At 38.5% G+C, this 18,379-nt stretch overlaps 1 protein-coding gene across 3 annotated transcripts; it reads right to left on the reverse strand.

Moving 5' to 3' along the window:
• On the reverse strand, positions 10,561 to 16,493 carry LOC18765974 (pentatricopeptide repeat-containing protein At4g21300). 3 transcript variants are annotated; one of them, XR_002270560.1, is made up of 4 exons: positions 16,094 to 16,493; positions 15,543 to 15,633; positions 11,873 to 14,674; positions 10,561 to 11,787 (listed from the first exon to the last, which is right to left on the reverse strand). XR_002270560.1 is itself a non-coding variant. In XM_020558822.1 (3 exons), the coding sequence occupies exon 3, from the start codon at positions 14,474 to 14,476 to the stop codon at positions 11,954 to 11,956; it is 2,523 nt and encodes an 840-aa protein (XP_020414411.1). In that variant the 5' UTR covers positions 14,477 to 14,674; positions 15,543 to 15,633; positions 16,094 to 16,493; the 3' UTR covers positions 10,561 to 11,953. The 3 variants fall into 3 exon arrangements, 2 of the variants coding, with proteins under 2 accessions (XP_020414411.1, XP_020414412.1); XM_020558822.1 differs by having other exon boundaries at positions 10,561 to 14,674; XM_020558823.1 differs by having other exon boundaries at positions 10,561 to 14,714.

Here is an 18,379-nt window from a genome sequence, read left to right on the forward strand (position 1 = left end):
CCTTTGAACGGGTCCATGTCAGCTGAAACACTCTTGACTTCCCCATCCACCAAGTATTTAAAGCACTGGTGAAGTGTAGAAGGGACTACGCCATATGTATGGAGCCATGGACGTCCTAACAGGACGTTGTATGAAGTATCAGCCTCGATCACATGGAATAGGGCGTCTGAATATAAGTCTCCTATTTCCATTTGCAATGCGATAGAGCCCATGACCTTTTGCCCAAGTTGATTGAACCCTTGAATAGTCAGCATAGAGGGAGACAACTGTCGGGCACTCATCCCTATAGCATGGAGCGTCTTTAATGGGATAATATTCACGGCCGAACCACAATCTAACAAGATTCGATTAATGGTTGTGCCTCCAACTTCGCCAGTGACATACAGAGGTCGATTATGGAATTTGGACCCAAGTAAAAAGTCATCTTCACCAAAGGTAATTGCTGCCAGACATGATGCACAAAACTTCGAGGTTTCAGTTGTGTGGACCTCTGCTGATTTGAAACATGACTTATACAAATCTGGGTTCATTAAAGCCATTACAAGTGCCTCCCTAAGTTCCCTCGACATTTGTAAAGCGTCATAGACACTTAGAGGAGCGGGAATGCGCTTAAGATGAGCTAGAATATCGTACTTAACTATATGTGATTGTGATGGCTCCTTTGCTTTACTAGTATCGGGCTTAGAATCCTTTGCTTTTGGAGAGGAAGGTGGAACTTCCCCTGCAACAGTTTTTTCTGACAAGAAGACCTTAATCTCTTTTGCCTTTGGCTTCTTCTCGGTTTTAGAGGGATCAGCTTCCTCATTTTGTTGTGCTTTATCAGCAGATGGGATGCTTCGACCGGAGCGGAGATTAATCTCATCAACTTCTATGTCGACCTCATATTCCTCCAAAGAAACCATGTTGCATTGAATGACTTCTTCCTCAACTTCAGATTCACTCGAGAAAAACTCAACTGGCAAAAACTCAGTGAGTGTGACAGGGACCCTTGCGGGTTGCTCATATTCATCTTCTTGGGTGATTTGAACTTTCTTTTGCACTCTCTTCTTCCTCCTCTTACTTTTCAAGGGTGGCATGCCTCGAATCTTGACAGCCGGACGAGTCGTAAATCTATGATTGGGTGGGAGATATTTAGCCATGTGCTTGGCCCTTTTAACAAATGTCGTCCACCCCTCAGCAAATTCGTCGGTTGAAGAATCTTCCCATATTTCTAGACTGGGTGCAGCCATGAGCTCATGAAGAGTAGGGATTTGAAGATCATTAGACCATGGTGCCTTCGGACAAGCATGTACGATTGTACCTCGATTGTCGGTATTAATACCTGCAATTTTCGCTCCATCTAGTAATGCAGTGATGGGTGTGAGCTTTTCTTCTATCATATTTGCCGTAGCTGAATGATGTCGGGAAGAGGAGTCTATCTCCAAGCCGCCCTTGTTGAGGAGCTCTTGGATTTTGTCCTTCAGGATATAACAATCCTTGAGCGTATGACTGACAAGGCGATGATATCGACAATACCTAGGGTCATTTGTCCTGTTGGCCTCAGCAGGACGTTTTGATTCTGGGAGAGCAATAGCATTGGAGGCCAGAAGTTGGTCAAAGATTTCTTCTACATCATCATCATCAAAAGAATATTTGACCTCTTTGCGTTCTTTAAGAGTGAGCCTTTTAGGTGGGTCCTTGTTTTGGCCTTTGTCATTTTTCTTTTCAGTTTTGACGAAAGTGGCCAACGACTCTCCTTTTATGGACTTCTTGTCATTTTTCTTTTCCCCAAATTGAATTTTTTGGGACGCGGACTTTTGGCGAGCAATTTGTCTTTCAACATTGCTCGCCTTTGACACCAAAGCGTCAAATGATTGGGGTTCAGCAGTGGCGACAAAAGTCGCAATGTCTGGCATGAGGTTATTGTAGCACATTTGCACTGCTGATTGCTCAGTAATTTTCTCCGGGCATTGAAGATTGAGACTCCTCCATCTCATTATAAAGTCATTAGCACTTTCCCCTGGCTTTTGGGTAGTTTGAGCTAGGTCCATGATCGAGACCTTCTTTTTAGAACTGACAAATTGTGCCAAAAATGCTTTTTGCATGTCGTCCCACGTCAAGATAGAGCCTGGCGGTAGCTGTGTATACCAAGTGAAAGCTGATCCTTTTAGGGATTGGACAAATTGACGCACCAGGAGAGCGTCTGACTGAGATGTCTCGCCACATGCTGAGTAAAAATGTGCCAGATGTTCATGGGGTGAGCTATTTATGCCATCAAATTTATCAAATATGGGCCGTTGATAACCCTTCGGGAATGGTATGGCGTCATAGTGAGAAGGGAAGGGTTTTCGATACCCTTGAACAGGAGGTGCTATGGACAATTGGAACTCACGAATCCCCTCAGCAATTAATGCCTTTATGTCGTTTGAGGAAATTGTGCTTGTAGAGCTCTCTGCTTTTTCCTCTTTTGTTTGTTGTTCATGGGTCATCGATTCATTTGTTTTGCCCCTGTCTTGCTCTCCTATGACGGCTTTCCCTTTTAACTTAGCTGATAGTAACGCTATTTCTGCGTCTTTCTCTGCTAACTTCTGCTGCATTTCCCTTCGCAAGTCTTGCATCATCTCTTGGATTAAGGGCAACTGGTCCTCAGTATTAGAAGTACCAGTCATCATGACTTGCATGCTTTCCACCCCGTCATGAAGTTTGGCCCCTTGGGATACTACACAATCATTCTCTTGATTTTGAGATACGGGATCATCATAAAGAGGATTCCATTGCAAATAATCGTCCCAACGGGTTGAGTTTGGAGCGGATAACTCGGGAATAGTCATCCCCATCATGTCTCGGGATTTGGAACGAGTCAATGGACCCATGTAGGACCTTGACAGCTCTTGAGATTTCGGGACTGCCCCTCGTGATACGGGATTTTGATCCCTTGAAGCATCAGTTGTCGTCACCTTTTGCACATGCCTTCTTTGTGGATGAGGTATGTTCACCACCTTCTTCTCCATGATGATGGCTTTGTTTTTACCCTTAGAGGAGCACGGGTAAACCTCTTGTGATGCGGATTCCACAGCATGGGTTTTTGGACTTGACGGAGGTTCGGCCCCTTGGACCTCAGCGTTCTCCACAGAGTCGTCCTTTTGACCTTCCTCACTAGTTTCATTGGTGAAAGTCATCAGAACAGAATCTGTAGGATATAGGTCGACCGGGATTGATCCAATCATGATTTGGACCAATTGGGTAGCATTTGTCCTCTTGGAAGTCGGCACAGCCAGGATGCTCGAGGTGTTCTTGCCTTGAGTCACAAATGGGCTTGTCCCCGAAAGCTCGGCCAAAACTGCCTCAATAGACTCCCTCTTTGCTTCTTTCTTTCTTAAAGCACGCGCAGCCCTCTTTCTTGCATTTCGGAGAGCGCTCTTGGAAGGTGCTTTCTTCAATTGGGTCTTGACAACCTTAAGAGTGACCTGAGGCTTGACCCTCTGAATGGGCTTTGGAACGGCGCACTTGATGAGGCTCTCACCAACAATGAAAGTCTTTTTGAACCCCACTCGTTTGGTGCACGCATTCCAGGTAGCTTCGATCTTGTGGAAGAAAATTGTAACTTGTGGTGCCATCGAATATGGTTTTGTTAACCTGTGGCATACACAAAAATAAAAACATTTAGTCACTTTATGATTGGAGATGAAAAGGTAAATGGATCCCACCGGGCGTGCCAAAAATTATGTTGGAGGAAAATGTGATCCTCCTAATATAATTTCACCACCACTAATTAAATAACGGGGTTTTATTATTTTAGGTTCGACCCATTCGAGACGCAAGTCTCTTAATTACAATCCCTTGCTTCAAGGGAACACCCTTTGATTCCATCATAAAGAAACAGAACGTGTGTGTTTGATTTTGCAACTGCTCCCAAGTCCAACCTCAGGATGCCTACGTATCCCTTGCTGGAATCAAGCCACTCGTAGTTCAAAGAATCGCAATGAATAAATGACTCATTGCGAGGGAAATTTGATTTGAATTGTATTGAGAAGTGTTTGAGTGATTTTAGCTGCATAAACCAGGGATTCGATATGGGATTGCATTTGGGATGGTTGCATCTAGATTGAATCTCCAGACTGCCTACGTACCCTTTCAAAAGGATCAAACCAACGTAGTTCGGAATTTGGAAATTAACGGGTAAGTGTGGCCCACTAATTGAGAATTTCTGTCTGAGAGACTTGGATTTAATCTCATTAGAGTTTTCATGGGTAGATGACCCATGGAAAATTGGATGGTTTTGTACCACTTTCGTTGTTGTCAATGTCCAAGAAAAATAATGAGTAATTTTAATTATCCCATTAATTTTTCCTAAACATTGACAATTGCGTTTGGGGGTTTTCATAGGTAGATGACCTATGAGAAAAATTGGAAATTAATGGATAAGTGTGGCCCACTAATTAAGAATTTGTATTTGAGAGATTTAGAATTAATCTCAATGAAATTTGCATGGGTAGATGACCCATGGGAAATATTGGAAATTAATGGGTAAGTGTAGCCCACTAATTGAGAACTTGAATTTGAGAGATTTGAATTTAATCTCATTGAAATTTGCATGGGTAGATGACCCATGAAAAATTGAATGGTTTTGTACCACTTTTCTGGTTGTGAATGTCCAAGAAAAATAATGAGTAATTTTGATTATCCCATTAATTTTCCCAAAAAAAATTGACAATTGCACTTGGGAAAGTGTTTTGGCGAAATCTGGTTAAGATGAACCAGAGATTTATACTTGATTGCGGTTGCGTCTATTGGGATGTTAGACTGCCTACGTACCCTTGACGGGATCAAACCGACGTAGTTCCAAATTTGGAAATTAACGGGTAAGTGTGGCCCACTAATTGAGAATTTGTGTCTTTGGGACAATTTGGAGATTTTCATAGGTAGATGACCTATGGGAAAAATTGGAAATTAACGGGTAAGTGTAGCCCACTAATTAAGAATTTGTGTTTGAGATATTTGAATTTAATCTCATTTGGAATTTGCATGGGTAGATGACCCATGAAAAATTGGATGGTTTTGTACCACTTTCGTTGTTGTCCATGTCCAAGAAAAATAATGAGTAATTTTAATTATCCCATTAATTCTCTACGATTGACATTTGCATTTGTATCCATGCATGATTTGGAGGATTTGAGATTAATGGGCTTTTTTGATCAACAAGACCCATTAATCCATATTGATGCTCCTTTAAAATCTTTTGGGAGTTGAGCTTAATGCTCCGCGCATGACCAATAATTTATTTGGACTGGAGTCACTGTCACAGCATGGTTGAGTCACTTGGCACTCTTTTCTGAATAGCTTCTTTGCCACAATGGTTGATTCCCACATTTCTTAGTGTGGCTTTTGAAGTGGTTTTGTACCCCTTGACATCTGGTGTGGTTTTGTACTACTTGAGTCTTCACTTGACGTTGAGTCTTCACTTGACGATTTGAGAATTAATGGGCATTTTTGGAATTTAAGCCCATAATCCATCATTTACGGACTTAGGAATTGGAGACTCAAAGGAAATCTCAAACAAAGTGGCTGACGCCATTTGACTTTTCTTCCCTTATTTCGGTGCGAGTCTTCCTCTTCGTTTATTTGTTGTTGCCATGTGCAGCACCAAGCCAATCCCTCTTTCGTCTTTCTTTGGTTTTGACTTGTTTTTTTTTCCTTTGTTTTTGGTTTGCTGCACAACACCAAGCTGCCAACAAAACGTGGCTATCCTTTTTTTTCATTTTGTTTGTTTGTTGTTGCTATGTGCAACAACACCAAGCTGCCAAAACGTGGCTGTCTTCAACAACTTTTTTTTTTTAGTTCATCGTGTCTGTATGCACAAATGCTGTTTCGTTTCTCCTTTTTTTTTTTTGCTGTAACAAACCTTCGTCGCCGTACAAAATGTAAAGCCTCTCCTCCAAGCTTTTTGTTTGCTGACTTCCCATTTCCAAATGGGTCTGAAGCCAATGGTTCTGTTTAACTCAGGATTCCATGGCTGTGCTCCTTCTTTTGTTTTGACAGAGAGGGAGAAAATTGATGAGATTCTCCAAAGGCAGAGGTAGAATCCATTTTTATTTGCTGTGAAATTAAGTTTCCCCCATGGTTTTGTTTGTGGGTTTTGTACCCAGATTGGATCGGTCACAGAGTGTTTGATTGAGGGTTACACACCCATGATTGATTTTGTATCCAAGATTTGTTTTGTGGGTTTGGATGCTCAAGGCATCTGTGAGAGAAATCTCACGGTCCTGCTGCATTTAAGAACAACGAACGAAGAACTTCGTGTTTGTTACTCTCGGTAGAAATCTATCAGCAAATTCATTTGCTCTTGTATGCTCTCCTCCCCTTCCCAGCGGCTGTTCTTCCCCTGCCTTTGTGGCCTTCCAGTCTCTTTTTCAGCCTCCTGTTTTTGTGGCCTTGCACCACCGTTTTTTTATCCTTGTGCAGCCTGCCGGCTGCCCCCCTTTGTTCCTAGGCGTCATGCCTCTTATAGAGGCTATATTATGACGAGTTTGAATTCAAGCTGATGACCACTTCTCAACCGAGATACTTATCTCTTGGTGTTTCAAAACCACTGAAATACATCTATTTTATTTTTATATGTTTTTCCTGATAAGATTGCAGGAACAAAACAAATTCAATTCTAACCCAAGTCAAATTCTTGATTAATTGCTTTTGTGAAAATTTTCCGTTCAACAGCTAGTTATTAAGACAGACAACAGAGACTAGAAATAGAAATTATACAGACAAAAAAGAAGACACTAGATAAACCAGTGCAACTCCAATGTAAAATGAAGCCAAGTCTAAAATCTCATTTGGGGCCTACCTAATTCGCTACCCAACGACAATGTTATATCCAAGTCAAATCCTCCATGTAAATCCATCTCTCATAACGTTTTAATTGCCGATATCACCAACTTTTCAAGGGGTCACCGACGAAGCTTGCAGAGAAAATTTACAGCGTTCACGGGGTCGCTTGACCAAATTTGGCCCTCTGTTCATCCACCCTTGGAGGCTGGACATGTGGCAACTACTAATTCACTTACAAGTATTTTTCTTATCGGACACCCTTGTAGATACATCAGTTTTGTCAGCAACAAATTGTCCAAGTTTTTACCCTTCCACATAAAAAGGGTACATGATTGATTCTCTCATTGTTTGGTTGCTAGCGATTGATGATGTTATTGATCAACCCAATAAAGTCTAGGTATGGTCCCTAGCTTTTTGGAAAACACTGAACTGCTTTATTTGCTAGATCCTTATCGAGGCAGACCAAAACAAACGAAAAAAAACAATCATCAACGTGAAACTTGATATGGGAAGGACGAGGGTTACTTCCAAATGTGAGAGAGAGACCACAGCTTGGTTCAAGTCAATGTTGGGTCCATGCGTGCAGCGTTGTTAGAAAGCAGGAAGGCACAAGAAAACCACGTGTTTATCGTCTATATCCCATAATTCGCTCTTGATGTTGATGCTAATTATGGAAGTAATTAATATTGTATTAAGGTCTCTGGCTAATTATTCTATAATCTTAAGTGGATATGTGGGAAAAGATATATTTTTTTTTTTTAAAGTTGTTTGTGTGTTGCAAAATATCTACAGAAATAAGAATTTTATTAAAAAATAAGTGCTTGTGCTTTGCAAAACACCTACAACATAAAGAATTGAAAACAAAAAAGTATTTGTGTTTTACAACGTGGAAAGATCATAACTCAAAAATATAAAAGCGATGCTAAATGACATCGGGGAGGAGCATTTCTCATACACACAATTATGATGCCATCAGGGTTCGAACTTGAAGCCTCTAGTCTGCAAGTCAATGCCCTTTTTCATTGGGCTAAACTCCGTTGGCGTATATACTCTCCTTAAGACTTGAGCACAATGGTCAAGTCTTTAATTTTAAATCTTTTAAAGTATTTAAAATCAAAAAATAAAGTAAAATTAAAAAAAACAAAAATTTTAGAAAAATAAAAAATAAGAACTCTCTCCTTCCTGACCTACCCCACCCTGAGAACCTATTCTCTACGCCACCCCCTCAACAACCCTAGTCACCATTTCTCCTTCAACTCCAACGGCAACTCATTAAAACCCAATTCTCATTTGCAACAATCCAATCCCAATCCCAATCCCAATTCAGATGTTTCTAAGAACGCATGATAGTCGTGGTGGAGAACTACAAGTCCATGTGGTGGTGGTTGCACAGGGGAGAGAAAAAAAGGAAGAAGCTGCAGCGTTGAAGAGAGAGAGAGAGAGAGAGAGAGAGAGAGTTTTTTTGGTTAAAATATTATTTTACTTTATTTTTTATTTTAAATACTTTGAAAGATTAAAAATTAAAGAGGGTGTATTATGGGTATTTTTGGTAGTTAAATAGGGTATATTTAGTTATTTTACATTTTAATTTAAACATTAGAGTGCCCTTAGATCATAAGTGTACTTAATTAATTTTAAGATTCATTTAGCAGCACTCAAATATAAAATGCAGAAGAAAAAAAAATTTGATAAAATTAAGGACATCATTGAATAAATGCTTAAAATAATAATAAAATACTGTAACATTTAATTATAGGGAGGAGTCCTTTCTCTCTCCATAGATTTTGGAGCTCCTAGAAGTCTCTCTTTTTCAATTCCTTCTTAAATTTTAGCTAAGGAGGTAATTTAAGGAGTCCATTACAGATGCCCGCAACCGAGCACTTCGGTTTGCCATTTTCGAAGACTGGCATTCGCTTCAACTAACTATGGTCAGTGCACCGAGTATCTGGCTTGGTTTGGTCAGTTTCGATGAGAAACCAATAGAGAGGAGTATGGTGGCAATCTCCAGATGAGAGGCAAATCGGCACAGTAATCCATCTCCAAATCTCAAGATCCGACCAGATCTAGAGATGGATGAGAGAAAGAGCACCAAAGATTATGAAGTAAAGCATCAAAGAAAAATAAAAAGGAATGGGACAGTTCTCTTAGACTTCTATTAGAATATGCCACAATAAGTGGTCAAATAATGTTCAAATTTTGTAACTGAATTAGAAACCAATCCATATAAGAAAACAAACTCATGTATGAAAACATTTCAGGACAGAAATGGGATTTTGAAATTTGTGATCCATTCCTTCAAGCTGGAAAGAAAAGCCTTCCCTGGCATCCAAAATACAGTTCAGAAGCCAAAGGAAATCAAGAGAACCCAAAACAATACCTCCAGAGAACACAATAGCTTATGTGGTCAGCACTCTAGCCTATGTGCACAGAAGAAAATGAAGAAAATCACAGTACATAAGCTGCTCCATCTCTCTCTAAAAATAAGCCCGTTACATCCAAAAATTGGACTATCTTTCTAAACCATAAACCTAAAGTAAGATCACGAGATTATATAAAAACTGACTATCAAAAAGGTTTAAATCCAATACATCAGGAATCCAGGATAATGTTGGATCGGCAAGGGCATAAGATGGGAGTCAACGAAACGGGTAATTTTCATGACATGGCATTAGAAAATAATGAAGGTCAACTCAAAAGTGTTCTCAAATTCAAAGATAAAAAAGATATACTTAAGAGTAACACGTTATCAACAAGAGATCATATGTGCAACTTAAGTTCGAACATGAGTTAACAGGCTAGTTTGTGTTTCAAATTGAGGAAAAGCACTTAATGTAGATGTTGTATATGTATAACTTACCCAAAATTTTAAGTACCTAATAAATCAGACATGCCGTTAACATACACCAAGACTTAGAATTCAACAAATAATGCAAAAAAAGATAGTATAAGTGGTCGAGCATACCTCTGGATTTTTCATAATTTACACGAGTTAAGACTGTCGCAGGATCGTCATCACATTCTGCTCTAATATTTGCAAATACGGCATGAAGAGAACTCCTTTAGGTGAGGATTTCGTAGAGAGATTACCCCGTTGACTTCCTGATTATAGTGAAACCACACCCCACTCTGATCTTTTCTGACCCCTATTGTCTTCATATATATCTTCCAAATGGGCTGGGCTTTTTTTCAATGGGCCCATGCAAGAATTGGCTATGAAGTCTGAGAGTTAAATCTCATATGCACTTGAAATTCTGACACCTCACGAACGCATTCCCACTTTCACTATCAGATTCTTGCTGCTATTTTAATCGCACCTCTACAGAATGCCATGAAATGCTAGAGCTGTTTAACATGTCCATTCAACAACGTACCATACAATGTCTGGATTGTGTCACTTCAAGTTCTTTGAAAGACCGGCCATGATACATAGGTTTCAGAGTCGCACATCATAAAAAATTGAAAGCTTAATCGTGCACATCTATACTTAGAACGAAACACAACAAAAGAAATACCACGCCATTGGATTGGATCTGCGGTAATTGGATATTCAAGAATCCATAAAGCTTCTAATGAATTATGTTGAGGTGATTCTGTGATCAATGCATTGAGGTGATAATCCCCAGTTATACATTCCCCTCATTTCTTGCAGCATATATCAAAACAGAATAAGCTACTAATTACGAATTTTTATTTTCTAATAAATTAAAACAAATATCCAGTAAGTGGCAAAACGGATTTAAAATTTCTTTCAGTCACTAGAACTATCAATTCATACTAGGCTGTATGGATAAGTCAAAACCTTTCAAGCTTCTTACATATCAAAAGCCTTTAAAGCTGTCTTAAACAGAAAACCGCAAACGTAAACGTACATTCTTAAACAATATTAGGAAGCTTTCCTTTCTGTGCACTTCCAAAAATCCCTTGGCAACAATACAGATCATGTGTCGAACGCTCATCTCAGTACCCACCACTGCAAATGGATTCTCCAGCACAATCCTTCAAGAAATTGTTTACCGCATATTTGCCTCCTCTCCTGCAAAACAAACCAATCTTTCCACTCCACAAAACAACGACCACTTCCAGAGATTCTCACATAACGCAAAAGGAAGGGTTAAAAAAATACAGAAACCTACTTGAAGCTCTAATTCTATAGCTGAAAGCGCCAAAATGAAAGAGAGCAAAGGGTTCAAACCTCAGAGACTTATCTGCCTAAAAATTAACATAGTAATTTTCAGACCAAAAGCTACAATCTTGCAATTATATCTTACCTAAGCCATAGGAATTAATATAATACGTCTGCCCAAGCTGGAACAACTGTAACTACCAAGAAAAATGGGTATGTGATAAGACTGACCACAATATAAAATTAAAATAAACTTAGGGCTTGGAAACCTAAGCAGATCAAGCCCAACTTGATCAGTTCCAATGATTTCCAAAAATTAATCTGGTTCTATAGAATGATTCAAAGAAGAAGAAAAAAAAAAGGATTAATGTCTAGTTACACACTTTAAGTTAGCTATGTATAATTACACACTTTAAGTTAAAATGATAACAGCTTTTTTCTCTCTAAAACTCTAATTAAAATGTCAAGAAAGGAAAAACAAAACAGCATACAGTTTCACAAAAATTCGTTTCATGTTCCCTGGCCAGAAAATTTTAAATTTTTTTTTTTTTTTGATGCACTAGTATCTCTGTCCTATATAATGCACTGAAGCAAGAAATCAAATGTGTACTTATCAAGGAAAGATTATCCTTATAAAGTATAAAATGAGAGGGGCAACAGACAAATTAAGAGGCCAGCGATCTTAGTTTACTTCTTTGTTGATAAGAACTGATATTTGTTTATTCTCACCCAAGCACATCTAGCTTCGGAGTTTTGTATAGGAAGAACTTTTGATTCATCTAACTTTCACTGTTGTGCTTCCAACCAATGCAATAAAGCAGATGATAAAAACTTTAAGCTTCATTCATTACAGGTGACAACTGTAGATCCGAGTACGCACATTAAAAATGTATCTAGCAATTGGTAAAATAGAATAGTTCAACAACCTTTCATTCCCTGACTTACCATAATTCACAGAGCCAGCACCATATTCCTAATCCTGAAGTTGCTAGGATTAGAGGAGGAGACAATGAAACTTTCCAGTAATTACATCCCCGATGTTTGTGGATGTGTAGGAAGATAGGGTTGAGGATTATAACCCTCTTTTCTCAGTTCAAGAAGAAGACTCTTGAGCATTGAATATATCTGAGCAGACTGTGGGTGACTTCCATCTGCTGCAACAAACATATGAGTGCTGTTGTTAACCTCGATCCAACTGTACCCAGGAACCTTCTGAACTCCTCTTTCCTTCATCAAACTTCTAACCTTAAGCACACTCCCCCATTTTCCAGCATCAGCATGTATATTTGAGAGTAGTATATAATACCCAGAATTTTGTGGTTCTACGTCAAAAAGATGTCTTGATGCCTCTTCAGCAAGCTCAACATTGCCATGGACCCGACAAGCTCCAAGCAATGTTCCCCAGACACCAGAATCTGGGGAGAATGGCATGCTCTTTATTGTTTCAAATGCTTCACTTAAACGTCCAGCACGCCCAAATAGATCTACCATGCAAGCATAATGCTCCGACCTAGCTGAGATCCCATATTCCTCAATCATGCAACGGAAGTAGAAAATTCCATCATCAACTTGGCCTGCATGGCCACAAGCAGATAATATACCAAGAAAGGTGACATGATCAGGCAGGATCCCATTACCCAACATTTCACGAAACAGGACAAGAGAGTCCTGAAGGCAACCGTGACTCCCATAAGCAGAAATAATGCTGTTCCAGGAAACTTCATTCTTCTCTTCCATCATGTCAAACACACGGCGAGCAAAAACTAAGTTTCCACATTTGGCATACACGTCTATCAGTGCACTCTCTGCAAACAGATCAGAGCTAAATGCACTTCTAATCATGAAACCATGAATCTCTTTCCCATAATGAAGTGCCGGTAAGTTTGCACAAGCAGAAAGAGCAGCTGAAATGCTTACACAGTCATACTTGGCACCTGCCATCCCCATTTGACGAAATATATCAATGGCCTCTTCTGGCTTGCCATTCTGGGAATAGCTTGTTATCATTGAGTTCCAACATATGGTGTCCCTTTCAAACATTCTTTCAAAAACTTGATGAGCAAGATCCAATCTTCCAGATTTTGCATACATGTCTGTAAGCGCACTTCCCAGATGGAGCCTTCCGTCAAGCCCATGCTTGAGGATGTTTCCATGCAATTCCTTTCCCAATTTCAGGGCAACCAAACCAGCACAAGCTGGTAAAACACTTGCCAAGGTTAGAGAATTCGGTCGCATTTTCTCTTTAAGTAACCATCTAAAAATTTCCAATGCATCATGATTCATCCCATTGAGAACGAGCCCTGAAATCATAGCAGTGCACATGACAATATCAGTTCTGGTGCTTTGGTTGAAAATTTTGCGTGCCATATCCACATTCCTGCACTTGAAGTATACATCAATCAGTGCACTTTTCAAGAACACATCCAAAGGCACACAGTGTCTTACAATGTAACCATAAATTTCCTTACCTTGCTTGAGGTTAGCCAGTTCAGCAACCGATGGTAGAAAACTTGCAAATGTGATTGAGTCCGGTTTGACACTAGAAGAAATCATCGCTTGAAACAAGCGTGAAGCCTCAACCATAAACCCATTTTGTATATACCCAGATATCATTCCGTTCCATGTCACTAAATCAGTACGTGGCATCATATCAAACAATTTGCGGGCCTCAGACAAGCACTGGCATTTTGAATACATTGCTAACAATGTATTAGCCACTGGAGAATCCAACTCCAACCCACAAGCAACAATTAGCCCATGAAGCTGAGTACCAAAACCAATCATAGCTTCTGAGGCACAAACAGACAAAATGCAAGCGAACGTCACTGCATTGGGCTTAATTTCACTATTTCTCATTTCCAAGAACATTCCAACAGCATTCTTCGATTCTCCGTTTTTAACATAACCATGAAGCATGACATTCCATAAAACACAATCTTTGTGAGGCATTTCAACAAACAAGCACCATGCATCATGGATACAACCATTGTCCACATACAATTGAATCAAAGAACTACCCACAAATATATCCACTCCAAAACCCATAAACTGGATGGTATCATAGATTGCTTTACCCAATCTTACATTATTCACACCACCGCAAGCTTTAATTACACTTGGAAAAGTGTACTTGTCAGGTGAAATTCCAGAACCCAACATCTTAAAGTAAAACAGCAAGGCAAACTCAAAGTAACCCATCATAGTAAACCCTCTAATCATCCAGTTCCAAGGCAAAGTATATTGCAAATCAAGCTTATAAAAGATGTTCTTAGCATCCACAATGCTCCCACAGAGAAAATACATACCCAAAATCTTTGTACCGACAAGGCTGTTTTTCACAAGTCCACTGCAAATAGCATGTGCATGAACTTGTCTACCTTGTTGGATAAGAGAATGATCACTACAAGCTTGCAAGATTGAAGCAATTTGGCTTGCCACTGCCCCTTCCAGATTAAGGAAGTATTTGCAGTCTGTATGTACAGACTTGGATCTTTGTGATGTAATGGGTATGAAATGTTTATAGATTGGACATATAACTTTCTTGAACATCTCTTTTGTTTTGTAAGAATTGTCTTTGTTTAGAAAGGCCTGGACATATCTTTTTCTCTTTTTGGTTTTCTGTCTATTGGTCCATAGGGTTACTTGAAAACTATGTGATTGACAACAAATTCTGAAGAAGGATAGAGAATAGAGAGCCCACCTTTATCGGATTACTTTGATGTGTCCTCCCAGCTGCCTGCGCAGACGCTGCAGCACCAATAAGTCAACTTAGGATTGTTGCTAGTGCCTATAAAGTGTTAGTAGAAACACGTAAAAATTTGCATAATCCTGAGATAATATTCTCTTATCACTATCTGTTACCTATTCACCTAATAACACTTTTCGAGAAGCCCCTCCAAAAACCATAAAAAGTGGTTCACAAACCTAAGAAGATGTTTGTTTTAACCTTACAAACAATGTATAAAGAGGTTCTCATTATTTCAAAACGCAGATTTCCAAAAACACTTCCAGAAAAAACCAAAAACAGTTTTTCATATCGTCTATGTAAAATAGAAATTTTTATTTTTAGCTTAGAAAAACACCATGATTTCTGAAGACAATGTTTTGAATTAGTTTGGAAGTTTTAATATCCACCAGATATTCAAGTTACGAGAAATTTGCACATTATTTTTGCTGTTCAAGCAACTATCTCAACCAACGTTGCAGAAGAATTTGGTTCAACTCTAAGAAGGGGGCATGCATGCATAACAGATTCCGAGATGGTGCTTCTCAGAGCATCAAACTGTCCATATAAAGTATACTCACAGAAAAACAATTTCATGTTTCATATCGCCAAACTGTCCAAACCCCAAACAGGCTAGAAAAAAGTGTGCAGGTATGTTTTTGGAAATCCTGCCTTAGTTTACTCCATATGTCCATGTACAAATACAGAAGCAAGTACATAAAAAGTAAGAAATGTTAATTATTAATTCCTTATTTAAAACTTAAATTAAATCCCCAAATTTAAACCTACGTTCAACTTTAAATTAAACCCTAAATTAGAAGCTTATATAAACTCTAATCAAATCCTAAATTTGAAATAAATCAGAAACTAAAAGAAGGGAAGAGGAAATACCTGGGTCAGCTGGGGTGAGTGAGCTGTGATTCTTAGAGGAAGAAGATTGTTCCAACAACTCCAGAGAATATTTGGAAATGAACCCTCAAGCCTGTAAGAAACAGGGTTAAAAACAAAACTTGAAAATTGATTGGGGCTTGGAGAAAATATTTCAACTTTCACGTGTGATACTGGGGAGGGTTAGAAGAAAATAGAGCAAGAAATTTGATTAAAGAAGTTCAAAAGACAGAAACGAAAATGGCCAACTCAATGAATTGGCTTCAAGGTTGTCCTTAAGTAAATTCATCTAAAACCCATTCAACAAAATAATCCCTAAAACCTTGTTCAAAAACAAAAATTTATCCCTAAAACCCATCAATCAATTGAACAAAATTATAAAATAACCAATTTCTACTGTATCAATTTTTGGTTTGATTTTTCAGTAAAATTTCTGTAAAGCCCTAGTTTGTACAAACTCATTCAACAAAAGAAAAACCCAGATTTTTGTAATGGCCAATAAGCATACAACACTCATTCTATACAATAAACAGAAAAGGTTAAAAAATCCATACCTGATGCTGAGGAGTGAAGTTTGAACTTTTGTTAAAGGATATAGAGATACAAGAGGAGTTTGAGGTTGGATTGATTTTGGCGTAAAGCAGGAGAGAAATGCGTCTTTGCAGAAAAATGGCGGGATGGGAAAACGATGAGGTGAAAGAGTCGAAGCTTTCAAGCTTTCAAAACGCGGCGTTTCTGCTTGAAATTAGAAGAAGAAACCGTTATATTGAGTGCTTCTTTCATGCTATGCTGAATTAATCAAAAAAGAAATTCTATAGCATATTATTCACACATATACGTATTTTTTTTAAAATACCTTTGTTTTTTTTTTCTTTTTTGAATGGAAGCACAAGATAATTCTTTACAAAAGAAAGTGAAACCATTTTAGTACTGTACGAAAAGCAAAAAGAAAATCTCCTTTGGCATCATCTGTGAGGCACAATCAGACTTCCAAGGCAATCTTAAAAACTAATAAGTGTTATAAAATAACCTGGGATATGTGCGATAATTCAGAGCTGCACGTAAAGTAGATGAGACACAGCATTTAACGAGGTTCGGCTATGCCTACGTCCTCGGAGAGCAGCAGCAGTAACTTTTCCACTATGTAAAATAATAGGGCTACAAGTTTAGTGTTTACAATATATGTGGCTCACTGAATTTTCTCTCTAGGAGAATTTCTCTCTGCTCTCTCTTTCCTCTTTCTTCCTTCTCTTCCTTTCTCTTTTTTTCTCCTCTTCTTCTTTCCGTTTCTCTTCTTATTTATAGGCTGAAATAATCACTATTCATCACTATTCATCACTGTTCACCCGTGACAGACAAACTCTATCAAAGCCGCCAAATGAACAGTAATGAACAGTAATGAATAGTTAGTGGGCTCCACATGTTTATTCTTTTATTCTTTTATAACACTCCCCCTTGGAGACCACTAATGATATGTCGGTTGTATCTTTAAAGACTTGCTTGGAGAAAACCTAGTAAGGTAGAGAACTGATGGAAAGAAGAGTACAACAATCTGTATAGCATACTTCTGGATGCTCCCCCTGATTAATATCTCCCCCTGATGTCTTCATGACTATCTTTTGGATTGAGAATCTTTCGGAGTGAGTGGATGATGTAGCCACCAACAATTCATATAGTAAATATATTTCCAGTGAGCTATCTCTATGTAAATCATAGAAATTTTCAGAGTCCGCATATTTAATAACGCTTGGGCTATTTATAAGTTCACTTGAAAGAATATGCCCATACATGGTGTTATGCGGAAATAGCATCAAATATATCTCACATCATCCCAAAATGATGGTGATGGAGTTGAGCCTTATCTGGAAAATATGATGTCCGGTCCAACATACTTCCGGAAAATCCTTAAAGTGCCCAACGGATAATCCTCATAAAAATGCTTCAATACTTTCTTAGTATAAGCAAGTATCTCGTTGGCATAATGCTCGATCTTTAAGTCGAGACAAATATTTCTGGAATTCTTGAGAAGCTTTAATGTGTTGCAAACACATTATAATCAATATACTCACTGAGGCAATTTATGTACATTAACATTGAGTACAGATTTTGTGCTTCAGGCACATGTCCACAGACTTGCTTCATGCAATTTCAATCCTTTCAAGGATTTTGTTTAAAGGGATTAAACTCTATGACACATTATATAGCTTTAACCCAGCTATTTATATATCTTTAGGGAATCACTTCAGGTGATATGCTCTGTGCATTTAATAACCCTTAAAGATAACATGTTGGTCTCCGTAAATGTGCAATAAAGGGGCACAATTGAATCTATAAATATGGAGAAAACCCAACATCCCTTGTTTATGTCAAAAACATTGTGTCATACAAAGTAGGTATATTCCCTTTTTATTCCGAACACCCAAGTATAACTTTTAATATTAACATCTTTTAGGGTTCGTACTGTGGGTTTATTCTTTCACGTTCATTCTCATCTATAATGGAATTGCCTCATTCCATTTTGGCCAATGATATTGTCGACATTTAATAATTGAACGTGGTTCCAATCAACACAGCCCATTGATGATTTGAGTAGCTACTCCAAAATCAAAAATTGTCATTCATCAATTCATGATCAAAAATTGTCATTCATCAATTCATGATCCCACCATTCTCATTTGCATGCGCATGCATCAATTATAAGCATTTCTTTGCTTTTGGGTACCCAAGCCACTTCATGAGGCTTTTATTATGTGAGAATGTGGATTATAACCTCTATTGGAGCGTTATTTTACATAGGGCGTGGAAAATCTCCATTTAGGGAGTTGGAACATTTAGAACCC

This window comes from Prunus persica, chromosome G3, assembly GCF_000346465.2.
Source record: "Prunus persica cultivar Lovell chromosome G3, Prunus_persica_NCBIv2, whole genome shotgun sequence".
Lineage (NCBI taxonomy): Eukaryota > Viridiplantae > Streptophyta > Magnoliopsida > Rosales > Rosaceae > Prunus > Prunus persica.